Source organism: Geotrypetes seraphini, chromosome 5 (assembly GCF_902459505.1).
Source record: "Geotrypetes seraphini chromosome 5, aGeoSer1.1, whole genome shotgun sequence".
NCBI classification, from domain to species: domain Eukaryota; kingdom Metazoa; phylum Chordata; class Amphibia; order Gymnophiona; family Dermophiidae; genus Geotrypetes; species Geotrypetes seraphini.
Genome location: NC_047088.1, coordinates 39,513,133 through 39,531,985, shown reverse-complemented (window position 1 = coordinate 39,531,985; position 18,853 = coordinate 39,513,133). Strand labels below are relative to the sequence as shown.

The 18,853-nt window shown below is 41.7% G+C and overlaps 1 protein-coding gene and 1 long non-coding RNA gene across 2 annotated transcripts in view; one reads left to right on the top strand and one right to left on the bottom strand.

The window, feature by feature from the left end:
- Nucleotides 1-18,853, bottom strand: part of LOC117360949 — a 105,050-nt gene that overhangs the window by 71,763 nt on the left and 14,434 nt on the right. The window lies entirely within an intron of this gene.
- Nucleotides 10,630-18,853, top strand: part of F9 (coagulation factor IX) — a 39,729-nt gene continuing 31,505 nt past the window's right edge. Inside the window, exons 1-3 of the mRNA XM_033945620.1 lie at nt 10,630-10,711; nt 11,117-11,280; nt 15,201-15,225. Of these exons, the coding sequence (XP_033801511.1) occupies nt 10,645-10,711; nt 11,117-11,280; nt 15,201-15,225 (256 nt within the window). The 5' untranslated portion in view covers nt 10,630-10,644. The remainder of the gene's footprint in view (nt 10,712-11,116; nt 11,281-15,200; nt 15,226-18,853) is intronic.

Sequence of the window (18,853 nt, the reverse complement as noted above, 5' to 3'; positions counted from 1 at the left end):
CTTTAGCATGCGCGGTAATTTCCTGCGTGCGCAAAAAACGCTAGCACACCGGGGGTGGTCATGTGACTGCATACAAGATGGCAGCCTAGCTAACTCCTCCGCTCCGGCCCTCATCTAATATCTTGATTTCAACCCACTTGAATCTTTTTGGAGGTCAGTGCACATATACAATAGATCCATTATGTCCTCAAGATCTACCAAAATTGATGGTTCGCTGCCCGTTCCTACCTCCGCTACGCACAATGCATCGAAGCGTTCTAAGCACGAATCACCATCTCCCGAAAAAGCTTGCTTGTCTGCTGCAAAGGATCAGAGTGCCTTGATCGCTACTGATCTACAAATTCTTTACAGCCTAATGCAAGATAATCTCGCGGCTACCGAAGCCATCCACCCAGAAATTAATAATATTACTCTCCAGTTAAAACAATATAGCGCCCGCCTAGATCTCACTGAAGAGCGCATGGCGGTACACAACTCACAAATTCAGGACGCAAAATTGATTTCATTCAGCGTGATATCGAAGACATGTCCAACCAAATGCGTAGGAATAATGTGCGTCTTATTGGTTTTCCAGAAAATTTGGAAGGTAAGGATCTCATTTCATACCTTCATGATTTCCTTCCTGCAATTTTCTCTGCCCTTGGAGATCGAACGAGCTCATAGAGTTCCTTCTGGCCCTCCCTCACAATTTAAATTTGCGAGACCAATTGTAATGAAGATTCTTCGATATCAGCAAACTTTGCAGATTTTGCAGGCTGCAAAATCCAAATCCCCACTGCTGGTAGAGGCCAAAAAAATCTTTTTTGTACCAGATATGTCTAAATCGTCGGCGCAAAAGAGGAAAGCATTTCTGTCAATGCGACCACAACTTAAAAGCATTGGCGCACAATGTGGCCTATTCTACCCGGCCAAAATGAAAATCACATACCGTAACACCACCAAAAATTTTGAAGACCCTAAAGATCTGCAAAAGTTCCTTGAGGAAAATGTATGTGACATGACCTAATGTCTACTACGGGTTGTTCTCATCTCCACATATCCATATTGATTACTCATATGGGCTGAGGAGCTGTATGCTGGGCACATCTTGTCGACATGCAACTCCATCGCTGGTTCTCTTTTTTCACATTCTATATGGTCACCACCATCATGGATCATACTTACCTTTCTTTTTGTTTTCCCCCTTTTTCAATTACCTGCATATGGAGCTTTTTATGTAACTGTTCTCTGTCACTCTCCCTCATATTGGAAGCCGATTACAATTGCTATCATGCAACATCATTACTCAGTCGTCAGATTTCATCTTGGGTCCCTTGGATAACCTCTCCTCATGCTTTCTAATGACTAAGATTAATCTTGTCTCTCTGAACGTTAAGGGAATCTTCAATCCTGCTAAACGGAAAAAAATCCTTCAATACTTCAAACATCTGAATGCTGACATCTGTCTGATTCAAGAATCCCATCTCAGTAACCCAGAAGCTCAAAAATTAACTGGAGGTTGGGTCCAGCATTGCTATGCGGCTCCAGCTGATGGTAAAAAGAATGGAACCATCATCCTTGTCAACAAATCTCTCAACTTTCAACTCTCTCTTTATAAATTTGACCCCACCGAACGGTGGACATACATTGAAGGTACCATTGATGGCTTGCCACTCAACTTGCTAAACATATACGCTCCTAATTCTGATGATCCGGATTTCTTCAGTTCCTTCAACACCATCATCACCTCATCTTTATCTGAACATAACATCATTGCAGGAGATTTTAACTTCCCTAATGATCCCTTCACAGACAGATCTTCTCTCTGCTGTCCCTCCAAACTCCACTCCACAGCTACTCTTACTAATGCCATGAACAATTATGGATGGTCTGACATTTGGAGAATCTTCTACCCCACTACTAAAGATTTTACCTTTTACTCCAGTGACCTCCGATCCATAAAACGATCGCTGAGGAAAGCAGAAAGGATCTGGGTCAAACACCCGAACTCGGAAACCAAAGCCCACTGGAATAACATATCCATCACCTACAAAGCTGCCATCCTAGAAGCAAAAAAGACCTACTACTCTCACCTCCTACAACTTGCCCCGTCTAGATCCAAACAATTGTTCACCCTCACAAACCAACTCTTCACCAGCGCCCAAAGAAAAAGTCACAACAACCAAACAGAACTTGATAGCGAGACTCTCTCGGACTTCTTCCAGTCCAAAGTACAAACCATCCGAGATAATCTTGACACCAACACCAAACCCACTCCTATTCAGCCCCAACCGATTCCAAATACCCCACCCTCCGCCGCTCTCTCCCAATTTCATATGGCCACTCATGCCGAGGTTCTCGAAACCCTGAGAGAACTCAAACCCTCCAACACCATCCTCGATCCCTGCCCATCCAGCCTCCTACTGTCCACAGAAGACGCCATGGCAGAATCCATCCTCCCCATCATTAACACCTCTCTAACCACTGGGATTGTGCCCCTCAGCTGGAAGTCAGCTATTATCAAGCCCACTCTCAAAAAACCCACCCTTGATCCTAACAAACCCGGCAACTATCGCCCAGTCTCCAACCTCCCATTTGTCTCCAAACTCCTTGAACGAATTGTGCTCCACCGACTTCACCCCTTCATTGAAGAACAAGCTGCTCTATCCCCTGTCCAGTCCGGCTTCCGAAAAGGCCACAGCACAGAGTCAGTACTCCTTGACATCATTGATGACAGCTGGGCAATACTCGACAAAGGCAGTGATGCCCTACTAGTCCTACTTGACCTCAGCGCTGCCTTTGACACAGTTGACCACCACCTCCTCACATCCAGACTCTATGACCTCGGAATCAAGGACACAGCCCTCCAATGGATCACCTCCTTCCTCCATCAAAGGACCCAGACTGTCCTACTAGGAACACACAAATCTCGCCCCAAGCCTATCAAATATGGTGTTCCTCAAGGCGCCCTTCTATCCCCCCTCCTATTCAACCTCTACATCAGACCTGTCATTGATATAGCGCAGAAATATAGCATTAAAATCCACTCTTATGCAGATGACATCCAGCTGCTCCTCCCACTAGGCGAGAACCGATCGTCCCAAATTACTAACCTCCAACATTGCCTCTCTGATATGAAAACTTGGATGTCAAACAACAAACTTCAACTAAACGCCACTAAAACAGAACTCTTATGGATCAGGAAAAAAAGCACCAAATTCACACGTCCTACCCTAGCATGGGACTCCACTCTACTAACGGCAACAGATCAGGTACGCAGCCTAGGAGTAACTTTAGATGGACACTTATCCCTATCTGCCCACATATCCCAAGTAATCTCCACCTCCTTCTACTACCTCCGCCAACTGAAAAGGATCAAACCCTACATCTCCACACCTGACCTCGCCCAACTCCTCTACGCATATGTCCTCTCCAGAATGGATTACTGTAACTCCCTATTTAATGGACTAACCAAAAATAATCTCAAACGCCTCCAACGTGTCCAAAATGCAGCTATCCGCCTCCTACACAACCTCAACTACCATGATCCCGTCTCCCCAGCACTCCGCGCTGAACACTGGCTCCCAATTAGCCAGCGCTGTGCTTTCAAGGCCCTAGCAGTAGCCCACAAGAGAATTTATGCCACCACCCCCTCCTACATAAAATCTAAGCTTCCCATCTACACCCCCACTCGCTCCCTTCGCTCAAAATCAGAAATACGCCTATGCATTCCCCCTGGAAGGTCCCTCCTCTCAGAAACTGCCCGCAAACGATCCTACAGCCACTTCATCCCACATCTCTGGAATAAACTCCCCCCCCAACTCAGGCAACAGAACTCTTTATTGACATTCCGTAAAATGGTAAAGACCCTCCTCTTCAACTAAAGATCTCCCTCAGTCTACACCCCCCCTTAAACCCCACCTCTCTCTTCTCTCCCCTTTAACTTCTCCTAAATTTCAGTATAGTCCTCTCTTAGTCTGTACTCTGATAAATTGTCTGTACTCTGAAAAATTGTTTGTACCCTGATAAATATTGCACAATTTTGTATGTCCAAGCACCTAAACCTATTGTACATCTTATTTGCCTAATTACTTCTACTGTGTATGTTTACTTGTAGACCGTTCTGAGCTACTGGGAGAACGGGATATAAATCTAAATAAATAAATAAATAAATAAATAAAAATACTCCGCACCTCATAAAACCGGTTCCAGAATTGATTATATCCTAAGCTCTAAAGACATTCTAAATATGGCCACAGCTGCCAAAATTCATGACATCACCATTCAGATCATGCAGCTGTTTCTTGCTCCCTTTTGTGGACACTCTCATCAAAATCAAAGCTTTGGAGAATGAATAATATCTTGTTACATGATAAAGACTTTATAAATCATCTTACTCGTGAATCGGTAGCTTTCTTTTCTATCAACCAAAATTCTGTTACTGATTACTCCATACTATGGGAAGCATATAAATCATGACTAAGTGGTGAGTCCATCAGTTACTCTGCATTTCAACTCAAACAGAAAAATGCTGAACTGCTTCGTCTAGAAAAAGATATACATTCTCTTGAAACTCAGCTCTATGACAACTTTGATCCGGCTCTGCACAACACTCTGCTGCCTCTTAAGTTTCAGTATAATGAAATATTCAGTAATTCTGCCTCCACGTCAATGTTTCGACAATCCACCATATACTATGCTCACTCCAATAAAGCCGGTCGCCTTCTGGCTTCCTATTTGAAAGGTCGCAGAATGAAACACAGAATATCTCATATAACATCTTCATCAGGGATGGTTCATACAGCCACCCAGGATATCCTTGAGGATTTCCGCACCTTCAACGAGTCCTTATATGCTTCTGAAACATCTTGCCCAGATCATCATATCACCGACTTTCTACAGTCTATTAATCTACCTTCTGTGAATGACTCTCAGCGACAACTCCTACAACAACCTATTTTCTCTGATGAACTTACCAAGGCTATTTCTTCCATGGCATCAGCGAAAGCACCGGGACCAGATGGTCTCCCATCTGAATTTTACAAATCGTTCTCTTCACTTCTGACTCCACACCTGCTTGCATACTACCAGTCTCTTATCTCTTCTCCAAGCAACCTTCATCGTTTTCATGAAGCTAATATCATTGTTCTCCCAAAACCAAACAGAGAGGCTCACCTGGTGAAAAACTACCGCCCAATATCTCTACTGAATTTGGACTATAAAATATTTGCTAAGATCTTTGTACTTAGATTGGAAAAGATTATGCCATGCTTAATTCATAGAGACCAAGTTGGATTCTTAAAAGGGAGATATGGAGCAGACAACACCAGACTGCTTTGCCATGTACTCTACTCTGCCCTGTCTGATCAACATCCTCTAATGATTGCTTCTCTTGATGCTGAAAAAGCTTTTGACAGGGTAGAGTGGAGATACTTGTTCAAGGTTCTGGAGCATTTCGGTTTCCCTGCTGAATTTACTGACAAGATATCACTTTTGTACGATCAACCTATAGCCAAATTGATCGTTAATGATGAAGTGTCTAACCCCTTTACTCTTCACAGAGGCACTAGACAAGGATGTCCCATGTCTCCACTTCTCTTTAACTTAGCATTAGAACCATTATTAGCTTGCTATTAGACAATCTCCATCCATTGAAGGCGTTACCATTGCTAATATTGAATTCAAATTATCGGTATACGCTGATGACATCTTACTTTATCTTTCTAATCCACAATCTTCCCTTATATCCCTTGTCCATTTAATATCCTCATTTTCCAATATGTCAGGTTACAAGATAAACTGGATAAGACGGAACTCATGCCATTAAATGATGCTTGCATCCTCTTTCATATCCCATTATTTCCATTCACGTGGGTCACCTCTGGTATGAAATATCTAGGCATTCATTTTGATAGAGATATCAAATCCACCTCATCCTTAATCATGGCTAAATCCATCTCTACAGTTAAGAATATTTTATCCTCATGGTCTCCTTTACACATCTCCTGGTGGGGTAGACTTGATGCCTTGAAAATGATGGTAGTTCCAAAACTCACGTACATGCTAAACATGTTTCCAATTGTACTCCCCCCTTCCTTTTATAAGAATGCTGAAAGGTTAAAGCTCAATTTTCTCTGGAATAACAAACCTCACTGAATTTCCCTTCAAAAATTGAAAGCTCCCAAATCTTCTGGCGGGGTCAACTTCCCAGCCCTGGGGTTATATCACAAAGCATTCATTTTGAGACAAGGGGCAGAATGGCTTCACACTGAGGCCTCACCAGATATTCCAAATTGGTTGCGCTTAGAAATCTCACTCATGCAGCCTACTCCTCTACTTAGATTACTAGGTTCCTCTTCAGTAAAGTCATGCCCCTACAATCCCCTAATACACACAACACAAAAACTTGATTAATCTGGAAAAACATTTAGAACCCCCTTGGCTTCAGTCTGCCCTTTGTCCCATTTGGCATAACCGCATGTTCCAAATACATTTTTTTATCTATCTTCTGGCCTTTATGGTCTAAACATCAGATATGGGACATTGCATCCATTTGTCATTCTGATGGTTCTTGGAGTACCTTTAATGAGTTGCAAGACAAATTCTCTCTCCCTGATTCTCAATTTTATAGATGGCTACAACTATAAAAAGTCTAATCTCAAACCGACAACCTCAATTCACCCTCCCACTCTGTATACCCTCTCTAAACAGTTCCTAGCTTTGGGTCATGTTGCTTCAAAATTTTATAAGATTCTTAAACAACTCCCTGCTAACCAATCCTCCATTCTGAAACATTCATGGGAAGAAGATCTTGGCATATCCATTTCTGACTCTGTCTGGGATTCCATTTTGAAATCTACCTTTCACACCTCCAGATCAGCTTCCATCACACGAAGCCTATACTTTCTCTTTCATAGAGCACAATGGACCCCTATCCAATCTCATAAAATTAATCCATCATTTCCGAGTTCATGTTGGACATGCTGTGGAGCATGGCTAATCAGTAAGACGATTAGAAAGAATCTGGAAAAAAAATGGGAAAACTGTCAGACCGAAACAACTGGAGATCCAATATAAAACTCTACAAACAACAGATAAAAGAAAAACGTAAAACATTTTACTCATCCAAAATTAACTCATCAGACACTAGCTCAAAAGGAGCTAATACAAAAGAACTGTTTAACATAGTTACAAATTTATTTGACGCCACACTCAACCCATGCAGAATATCAAGCTACCCTCTAGCACAACATTTCGATTCAAAAATTAAAAACCTAAGAAATAACTACTCGACAATTGTCACACATGAACATCAATCAATTGATATAGATGGAAATGAAATACCAGCAAACATGATTTGGAGTTCCTTCCACAACTTAGAATGGAATAACTACATCAAGTTATATAACAAATACTCTAAATCATACTGTGTACTGGACTCATGCCCCCCAGAAATTATGAAAGCAGCTCCACTAGACTTTAAACTATCTTTGTTGAATTATTTAACCAATAACCTAACCAATGGAAAATTCCTCACTAATAATGGTCACATCATAATAACTCCAATTCAAAAAAACCGCAAAGAATCACCATCAGTAACCAACTATAGACCAGTAGCATCCTTCCCATTCATTGTAAAAATCATGGAAGGATTGGTACACACCCAACTGATGGAATATCTCGACCAGTTCTCTCTTTTACATGAAACTCAGTCTGGTTTTAGACCTCTGTTTAGCACAGAGACAGTAATTGCTGCTATCCTGGATAACCTGCGCTACTTGTTTAGTAAAGGCCTCAATGCCCTGATCATGCAATTTGACATGAGCTCTGCCTTTGACTTGGTGGACCATGGGAAACTGTTACAATGCCTAGATGCAATTGGAATCAGAGGAGAGGTATTAAACTGGTTTTGAGGTTTCCTTATATCCCGCACCTACTAAGTATGTTTTAATTACAATCTCTCTGATATATGGTACAACTCATCTGGCGTGCCACAGGGGTCACCATTATCCCCTCTGCTCTTCAATGTTTACATGTCCTCATTGGGTGCGCAGTTGTCCCAGCTGGGGATAAAACTATTCAGCTATGCTGATGACTTCACAATAATTATCCCATTTACTACCTCTATCTCTGAAGTCACCCCCAAAGCAACAGAAGTTCTAAATCGGATGGAGCAAAGGATGAATGAATTCAAACTGAAGCTAAACTCAGAGAAAACAAAATTTTTTTATAGCATCGCCACACCCACTTAATACTAAAGCATCAGTGTGCATCAATAACTTTAGTTATCTCATTCAACCCACTATGAAGGTATTAGGAGTAACACTGGACCAGAGTCTGACCATGAAAGACCAGGTAGACTCCTTGATTAGAAAGATATTTCTTACCCTCTGGAAGCTTCAGTCCATTAAAGCTTATTTTGACGTCCCATCATTTAGAATCCTGGTACAATCACTTATACTGAGTCAACTTGATTATTGTAACATCGCCTACTTGGCACTCTCCCAGAAGAATATGCGGCGATTGCAACTGGTACAAAATGCAGCGGTTAGGCTACTTTGTGGACTGCAGAAGTTTGATCATGTAACACCTTCCTATCGACTTCTACACTGGCCGCCGATGGAGGCACATGTGAAATTCAAGTTTGGTTGTTTTTGCTTTGAGGTACTTTATGGCTTAGCCCCTAAATATATAACAGACCTTTTCTCTTTTGCAACCAACTGACATAGGAGAAGCTCACACCCTAACTTTGTCTCTCCGCCGGTTAAAGGTTGTAAATTTAAAAGTCATCACCAACATCTTTTCTCACATCAAGCAGCATTATGGGGTAAAGACCTAGAACAACCGCTCGTGCCTACTACTTATAGGGAATTCAGGAAACGCCTAAAAACACATCTGTTCCTGAAGTACTTAGGTAACTGACCTATACAATCTTAGTCCTCAACAAATGATCTTTAGAACTGTTAATCACTAACTCTGAACTATGTTTATTCCACTCAATCTGTAATACCTATTAATCATTGTAAACCGCATAGAACTTCACGGTCCTGCGGTATATAAACTGTTATTATTTTATTGTCCTGCAATACAATCATATTGGACGTCTGTATGGAATAAAATATGCTTCTTATTTCACATTGATATTGCACTATCTTACCAAATGTTTTTATTGAAATCTTCTGTATCTTCGCTTAACCTCTCTGTACAGGTTGCTTTCTTGTTTGATATTCTCCTCGCCCTAGCTCTTAAGGTCCTTCTCAGCTCCTGGAAAAACCTATCAAAAGCTTCTAACTGTCAATTTAGAATTTAGTATGTCAAACTTACCGTTTTGAAGCTTATATTACCAAAAAACGGAATAGTTATTCACGATTCCAGGATAACTGGAATTCTTTGAAGCTCTTTTTTTCTCCTTCCCTCTTCTCCCATTCTCCTTTTTGGCACTTATTTATCAGTCTATTTCTTTATCCTTTCTTTTCCTCCCCCCTTCTTTTCCATTTTTCTTTATCTCCACGATGATAGGCGATGTTTATGTTTGGTTGATGTTTACTGAGAAATACTGTGAACGCCTTTGTTTATATTCTCAATTTATTCTGGTTACTTCACTGTTTGTTATTATGATACAACATCAATCCTCTTACTGTATCATATTGTTTGTTCTTTTTGTAAAACTTCTTCAATAAATAAACCTTGACTTAAAAAAAAACACACGCTAGCACACCATAGTGAAAGGAGCCCTAAGCTTTGCAAAAGCTAAACTAAACTAAACCTTAGGTTTATATACCACATCCTCTCCACAATCGTAGAGCTCGGCACGGTTTACAAGAGTTGAAAGAGAAAGGAACTCCAATGAAGGTTAAAGGGTATAGTGAGAAGGATATTTGGGGGGCTTAGGATGCCAAAGATGGGGTAAGTATTACATTTTTGAAAACAGTCAGGTTTTCAGATGTTTGCGGAAGAGTTGGAGAGAGCTCAGGATCTGAAGGGGGAGGTAAGGTTGTTCCAGAGCTCAGTGAATCTGAAGGGGAGGGAGGTCCCTAGTTTTCCTGCACAGGGAATGCCTTTTAATGAAGGAAAGGATAGTTTTAGTTTGTGAGTGGGTCTGGTGGTATTAAAATTTAAGGAGTTCCAGGAAAGTGGGATAAAGGGAGGGAGGATGTTTTCATGATAGGCATGGCAGTTCAAGAACACCATAAATAAATAAATAAAGTAGGGGGACTAATTTATTAAATCTCGTAAGGACTAGGAGGTCAAAAATGGTATGAAGTAGAGATTATTTTCAGTGGCAAAAGTAGAGAAAAGAAATAAATTCCAACCAGCCTACCACATCTAAAAGCTTTCACAAATGAGTTCTGTTTTATGGATTACAGCATTAACACCCCCCCTCTTTTACGAATGCATAGTGCGGGTTTTAGCTACGCGCTCGTAAAAGAGGAGGTAAGGAAGGTTGACGATCTTAAGAAACAGTATCCTGACACTGTGTTATATCCTACCTGCAAGGCAATGGGTTAGACCTCATTTTTACCAGCTGTTTGTTGCAGCTCTGAAAGATTCATCTACATTTGTACTTAGGAACAAGGTAAACAAACATGTGTTTGAACCTTGGAACTATTGATCCTTTTTCGATGCTGGCATAATTAATTCGCAAAAAATTTTCGGTAGACGAAAATGGCAAAATTCTTTACTTTTATCCTAATTTATCTACTGGATTATATCTACATTGCTGATTGTAGAGGTGAGTACATTTAAAATCTAATGAGAGCTCAAGGGACTAATTTTTTCTCATTACAAATCTTTTTTTTTTTTTTTTAAAGAGAATACATGGCTGCATCTTGATTAAGATTATATTGCTTTGTTATTCTGAACTGTTAAATTGAATTATGCGTACAAATATAAATTTTTCTCTAGGGGAAGAACTTCATATAAAGGCATATAAAAAAAATCTGTTCTATTTGCATTTTTCATTGAGAAAGATCCTGAAATTGTTCATATCATTTTTTGACCCATTAAAGGTGGATGCTAGGTGATAGGAACGATTCCGACACGTGTTGTCTGTGAAAAATTTTATATTTTCTACAATTCCTTCAGGTTCTTCGATAGCTGCATTATGTTGATTGCCTGTTTTCTTATTGCATTGCAGTCTTCATTGGGAATGAGCAGGCAAAGGCTATGTTAGTGCGACAAAAGAGATACAATTCAGGCATATTTGAGGAATTTTCGGCCGGGAATCTTGAAAGAGAATGCATAGAAGAGAGTTGCAGCTTTGAAGAAGCACGGGAGGTCTTTGAAAACAACGAGCTTACCGTAAGTGGCACTGCAAAGTAAGACATGGGAATTATACAGTCATTTTAAAACAGTTGTTTTCATGCTTTCTTATTTCCTAAGCCTTGAAGAATGATTGCTAGAGGAGTTATTATTTCAAATCTGTTTTATGCCATTTAGAAATTCATGTACAAATGCATACAAATCAATTCTGTTCAATGTTTAAATACTGCGACCAACATTTCGTTTAAAAGCCTGCCACAACATTTAAACATGCAACCCAAGTAAGGGGAAAGGGGATGAGATTTAAGATAGTGGTTTATGTATTATAATATAGATACTTAAGCCACGGATCGGATCGGATCCATGAGCAATCCAATCCGATCCATGGCCGGGAGGGCACGAATCACCCTCATGCAAATGAGGGCGAACGGAATCATGCCCGCAACCGACCGCAGCGATCCTGATGCATATGCAGACCATCTGTAGATGGTCTGCCCATGCACTGGCCCTCCATGCCTGGCAGAGCTGCTGGAAAGAAAACTTTTTACTATTGTCTTTTACACTTTTTCATGAGTTGTTTTTTACTTTTTTGTGAGCCCGTGGTTCTAACCCGCTTTAAACCCACGGGCTCACACTGTGGGGAAGGCAAGGAGAAGCATGGCGGCAATCGGGGCAGAGAGCAGGAGAGACGGGGCAGAAGCAGGGCAGCATTCAGGGCAGAATAACACTTCAGAAAAGGGCATTAAACTTTAGAAGCATCCGACAAGGGAGACAGGCTCTGGGGAGAGGCAGAGATGCAGGATTTCAGGGCGGCAGAGAGCAGGAAAGGACAGTCGGGGCAGAGAGCAGGGCAGTCGGAAAGGGCCTGAGCAGTCGCTTATTTTTTGATTTGTCAGCCCAGTCGGTGTCCCTCAGTTTTTGTAGTGAATCGCTGCCTGCCTATATTTGCATACCGTTCCCCCTCATATGCATGCGTGGTTCAGATCTGGAGTAAGGTTAGTGAATCGGATCGGGGTCGCAAAGGGGTCGCTAAGTGGTTGGGACTTGATCAATGGGCTTAGTGAATCTAGCCCCAAGGGTCTGATTCTGTAAACGGTGCCATAAATTAGGCAGCAGAGAGTGCCCTACTACCATCTAACTTAGGTCTAGATTCACTAAGGATACCAATCATGTCCCGACCACTTTGCCATTTGCTGATTTTCCTCCGACCCAATTCACTAACCTCTGTCCCGATCATCCTCCGATCCGATCCGTGCATGCAAATGAGGGGATACGGCATGTAATGTAGACAGGCAGCGATTCACCAACAAAACACTGGAACACTGACTGCTAGGGACCAGTTTCTCGCGTCCTCTCCGACTGCATCTCCTGCTCTCTGCCCCGATCACCACCCTACTTCTGCCCCGACTCTCCTTGCCTTCCCCGCAGTGCAAGCCTGTGGTTTTAACCTGCAGGTTTAAAAACCATGGGCTCGCGAAACTGAGGACTGTTGAAATGGGTAGCGAGGGCGAGTAAGCATCGGCCCTCGCCCGTTCCTGGGGATTCGGGCTTTGCGATTATTACATACAAGAATTTTAGAGCGCCAAATTTTAATAAAACAAACAGCTGTTGATTTAGGTTTCCTAACTGTTCCCCCTCTGCAGGTGCATTTTCTTTTAGGTGGCGGGGCTCTGTACAGCGCTGTGTACGTCTGGTAGCGAATTAATAGCAGTACGGCTGACATTAAAGTTTTATTTCCAGCTCTGCCAGGCACGGAGGGCCAGCGCATGCGCAGACCATCTTCTGATGGTCTGCGCATGCGTCGGGATCGCTGGAGAGCGATACGTGCGGTCAGTTGGTGGCGTGATTCCGATCACCCTCTTTTGTACGAGGGCAATTTGTGAATCAGCCCCCCGGCCACGGATCAGATCGCTCACGGATCAGATCAGAGCCATGGCCATAGTGAATCCAGTACTTAATTGTTTTAATTGGCTTTAATCAGCATGGTAATTAACCATGCCATAAAAAAACAATTAAAAACTTGTTAAAAAAAATGTAGGCGCCGAGAGGCAGCTACTAGGATAAGTGTCGCAATCGCATCTACAGTGAGGTGCCTAATGGTGTCTAGGTCAAAGTAGATGTGGTTAGGGGGTAGATATGACCTTAGGCTCCGCTAGGCGTGATTCTCAAAAGAACTTAGGCATCTGCAATCAGTGGCATAGCGAGGGTGGGAGGTGCCTGCGATGGTGGTGCCCCCATGCCCTTATCTCTAACCCCATGCCAACCCACCCGTGCCATCCTCTCCACTCCCTGCTCCTTCCATGCCCACACACCACTCTCACACTGTCTCTTCCTACCCCCATACCTCTCAATCTTCTTCAGCACGAGCAGCTTCTCTGCCTGCTGCTCACGCTGGCTATCCCTCTGATGTCTCTTCCTGGACCTGCGACCCGGAAGTGATTTCAAAGGGAGCCAGGCCTGCGCAAGCAACAGGCTAGATTAGTTGATTGCGCTGGTAAAGATTTTAAAGAGGTACGTGGCTGGGGAAGGGAGACAACGAGTGTGGCATAGGGGGATGGAGAGGTACCACCAAGAAGACCTTCCTGTATGTGTATAAAAGGATCTTGAACTGAAACCAAGTCCAAAAGGGTACTTTTTATGCGAGTATGTTTAAAGAAAATTAACATATGTTTCTTTAAATTTTTGAAACTCCACATATTTTTCTGACATCTCTCTTTCAAACTTATAATACTGACATACAGTTTCCCACCAGAATGAAAACTTCAAACAATCCCAATGTTTCCAATTTCTCGTTATCATCTGTATGGCAAATCCGATCATAATTAGTAACAGTTTATCTTGACCTGCTCTAAGCGGATTTTTAGACAAAGAAGTGCCGAAGATAACCGTACCATAAGACAATGGTAGTCACTTCAAGAATGAGCATAATTTTTCTGCAAATAGACCTCCAAAAAAACCTTTATTAAAGGACAATGAAACAAAAGATGATCTAAAGTACCTGCTTCAATTTGACAGTGCCAACATCTGTTGGAGCGTGTACTATCTAATTTTTGAAATCTCACCGGAGTCCAAAATATTCTGCATAATAAAAAGTAAAGGGCTTCTTTTACAAAGCCGCGTTAGCGGTTTAGCGCGCGTAATAGCAAGAGCTAAACTGCCGGCCACACTAGACGCTAACACCAGCATTGAGCTGGCGTTAGTTCTAGCCACGTAGCGCGGGTTTAGCGCATGCTTAAAAGGGGCTTCGCAAAAGGAGCCCAAAGTGTTTGTCTCATTGAAGCAGAAGCAGTACAGTAGACTCTTTTATTCCAAAGCCGGGGCCACATAGCAGGAGAGATATTATGTTGTATATCCAAACTCCAGATATCTCGTGGGCCCCAGTAATTTTTTTTAGGTAAATAATCATTTATTAACCTATACCATGCAGAGGCCTCGTGTCTATGAAACGCCACTTGGAAACAGAAAAATGGAAGGCTATGTTGACCTTTTAAAGTTTGCCAATCCGGAATACCATTTAGAATTGTAACCATTTAAATTGCTGACTAGATGGTAAACCAAATGACTGTTTCAATTGGAGAAAAGACATCAATTTATCATGACGACAAACATCTTCTAGGGTTCTAATCCCAGCTTACAACCATGTCTTCCATAGAATTTTTGTTTTCCCCACCATAATTTTAGAATTTAGCCATAAAGATTGGGATTTTTATATGATAGATTGTAAAGTTAGTACTTTTAGGTAAAGAATTGTAAGGACATCCTTTTATCCAAGGAATTGTATTTTCCCATATAATTATTAAGGTTTCTCTTTTATTTAAATCACCTTGAACTGAAAGGTATTAGAGTGATTCAGAAATCTTAGATAGATAGATATGTGGGTGTGAGTACATGTGTTAAACAATGTTCCAAGTCCAATTGCCCTAATGATAATTGATTATTTCTTATTTTTCTCATTGTAGAATACATTTTGGAAGCAATATGTTGGTAAGATGAACATTTTTTAATGTAATCGTATTGTACAGTACAAGGAACCTAGATTTCTCTACTTATTATTCCCTATATAACCCTGAAGAAGTAGCTTAAAGGGAAATTATTAAGTTGCGGTCAAATATCACATTTACCATGAAAGTCGCTTAGCTGTGGTAGCTCAGTGCCAGAGGTTAGTACTGTAACTCCTGCAATACATGAATAACACAGTTTGCATTGGATTTCACAAGCTGAATTATTCATGGAATAATAAATCCAACTTTGAGTTGCTGTTATAATTCTTGCCTGGAACTACTGGGCTGCTAACACATGGTCCAATGCTCCTGGAGGCCATGTTAAAAGTGCTGGAGGTGAATTGTTATGCAGGAAACCTTACCCCCGGCAATGACTCTCACTCCGTCCCACTGAAGGTGCTCCAAATACCTTCTTCCCCCATGTGAATATCCCCAACTCCTCCAAAGACATGCCCAGAAACTACCAGCGCAATACCTGGCACCCCAACGCCATGCACTTAGTGGCAATTCTATAATAGCATCTTGGCATCAAGATACCAGCATAAATGAACACTGGCACACCTAAAGTTAGGTGCCAACAGTTACACCAAATCCATTCCAGTCGTAACAGTTGGCACCTAAGTGTGCCCTGAAGTGCGCATATCTTATAAAATGTTGTTATGTGCCATCTAGGCAGCATGTGTCAAGTTTGATCAAAAGGGTGTACTACAAAATGCACTCAGTAAGTAAGCTGTACCATTATGTGTTGTGGGGGGATTTCAAAAGTATACTCCAGGCGCTAGTGTTGTCTGTATTTGATTACTGTAATGTGGTACTGTTAGATGTTCCGGGGGTGGTGTTGAAAGCTTTACAGATAGCACAAAACTCCGTTGTCAGGGTGTTATTCCGGCTCCAGAAAAATGAACATGTAACGGATTATTATATCAAGCTTTATTGGCTGAAAATTGAGTTCAGAGTTAAGTATAAACTCTTACTACTGGTTTACCTGAGTATACAAGAGTGTGCTCTGCGATATCTGATGGACAGTGCATTTACTTACATTCGGTTGCAAAAGCTGCGCTCGACAACACAATATGACCTGGCAATTCCATCAAGAAAAGAGTTGAGCCTGCAAGCTGTGAGAGTAGGGGCATTTTCATGTTGTGGTCCAGAAGAGTGGAATAGGCTCCCGTCTTACATTAAACATCAAAAAAATTAGATGCCTTTAAGAAATTGTTAAAAAGACATCTGTCTTGTATGAAATACACGGTATGAGATGTTGGCCGTTGAAAACCTGAGTTGTATTAGGTTGCTTGAGATTGATTTTTGGTATAGGAGAAGCGATTGGTGCTATTATTGTCAGGCTGGTATTTTATTTTGATTTTATGTTGAATGTTATGTACTGTATTTTTTTGTAAGCTATTTGAAATGTTTGTGAAGCACCATTATGTGTGTGTTGTTGTACTTCGCCTTGTAAAAGGTGGATTATAAAAAAACAAACCATAAACCATATCTCAGAAGTACACCTAGGCTCCACCATACTTCACCCTTCTTTGCATTTCCCTCGCATGCATGTTACTTGTGCTAACTGGATGACTACCAAGGCAACGTTTTTTTCCCGGTAAGGCAACTGATGTTAGTAAAAAGAAGCTTGGGAAAGCAGAGTGAGCACAGCACACCATGGTCTGTCTATTCTCCCCATCCCCCTTGTCCATAGTCCTCCATGCAGCAGGAGGCGCCAACAACCTGCTGCATTCTATTGCAGTCAGAGCTACGGAGGACCGATTTTGTGGGAATTTTAAAATGCATTTAAACTATGCTAGGCAACTCACCATACTTCTTTACTAAGCACCACCTGAGTTAATCATGCCCTATCAATTTTTTGCTACGAAAACACATGTATGCTTCAAAAAAATTTCCCTATCTGCATTTATCCCTGCCTCAGGGCACATTTTAGCAACCTGATTAGTTTGAGTTGGATTTTGTGGATGTGATTTAGCAGGAATTTCTAAATATACAGTATCTTCAGTGTTTAAAAATCACCTGAAAAAGCCACACATTCAAATGATGTAGCTCAGTTTCTTAACTAGCTCCCCTCGGACATGCAGTTTTGTTAAATCCAATATTTACACATGTAATTGACAGCTTGTACATGCTTAGCTTGCAAAAAAAATTCCATTCAGACATCAAAGTGTGCTGCTAGTTAACACGTCCACAAATCCTGAGTCATGCAGCTTTTTTTTTTTTAACCTCTATATTTCTAAAATGGTTGTCCCCTAGTGTTGCCAACAACATGTCATTGCCCAAAAGCAAAAATGTGGTATGTGAAAAAGAATAGCAGCAGAGTAGCAGAGAACTGTACGTGCTGGGTTTACATAGTAACATAGTAGATGACGGTAGATAAAGACCCGAATGGTCCATCCAGTCTGACCAACCTGATTCAATTTAAATTTTTTAATTTTTTTTCTTCTTAGCTATTTCTGGGCAAGAATCTAAGGGCTCCTTTTACAAAGTTGCGTTAGCGGCTTTATCACATGCGACTTTCTATCACGCTCTAACCCCCGCGCTAGCCGAAAAACTACCGCCTGCTCAAGAGGCGGCGGTAGCGGCTAACGCTGCTGGAAGTTTACCGTGCGCTATTACGCGCGTTAAACCGCTAATGCGGCTTCGTAAAAGGAGCCCTAAAGCTCTACCCGGTACAGTGCTTGGGTTCAAACTGCCGAAATCTCTGTCAGAACCTACTCCAGCCCATCTACACCCTCCCAGCCATTGAAGCCCTCCCCAGCCCATCCTCCCCCAAACGGCCATATACAGACACCAACCGTGCAAGTCTGCCCAGTACTGGCCTTAGTCCAATATTTAATATTATTTTCTGATTCTAGATCCTCTGTGTTCATCCCACGCTTCTTTGAACTCAGTTTAAATCATGCATGCTATTTCTGTCACAACCTTGCCTTGGTTAGATCACAGATATTATTTGCCCAGGTTTATGCTAACAGCCTGATTCAGATTTTTCTCACATTTTTCTTCAACAGTAAGGGCTCCTTTTACTTAAGCTGCACTAGCGGTTTTAGCGTGCGCTACATTGCCGCACGGGCTACACGCTAATGCCTCCATAGAGCTGGCGTTAGTATTTTCTGCTTAGCCCAGGGGTTAGTGCGCACTAGTCTTCAGCGTGTGCTAAAAACGCTAGAACAGCTTAGTAAAAGGAGCCCTAAGTCTAGGTAGCTTGCATTCAGGTACATTTTCCTGTCTATTGGAGGGCTTTCAATCTAAGGGAGAGGCACAGGCATAAACCCCTCTCAACGGGTTATACTGTTTATTCAGTGGAAGTTAACTACACAGTACCATTGAATATTCTTTCTGACCACTACAGCACTGTGCTAACAATTAGGCCACTTCGTCACTCTTGCAAAGTACATATATATACAGTATATATATATACTTCTCCCTCCGTATTCACGGTTTCAGCATTCACGGTTTCGATTATTCACGGTTTTTAGCTTGCTTGCTCCTCCCCCCCCCAATTATGTCAGCTTGCATAGAGAAATCACTGATTCCAAGCATTTACAGAGAAAATCACCAATTCTGAGCACTTTCTTCACCATGTTTTGCCTCTCCTTCAGGAACAG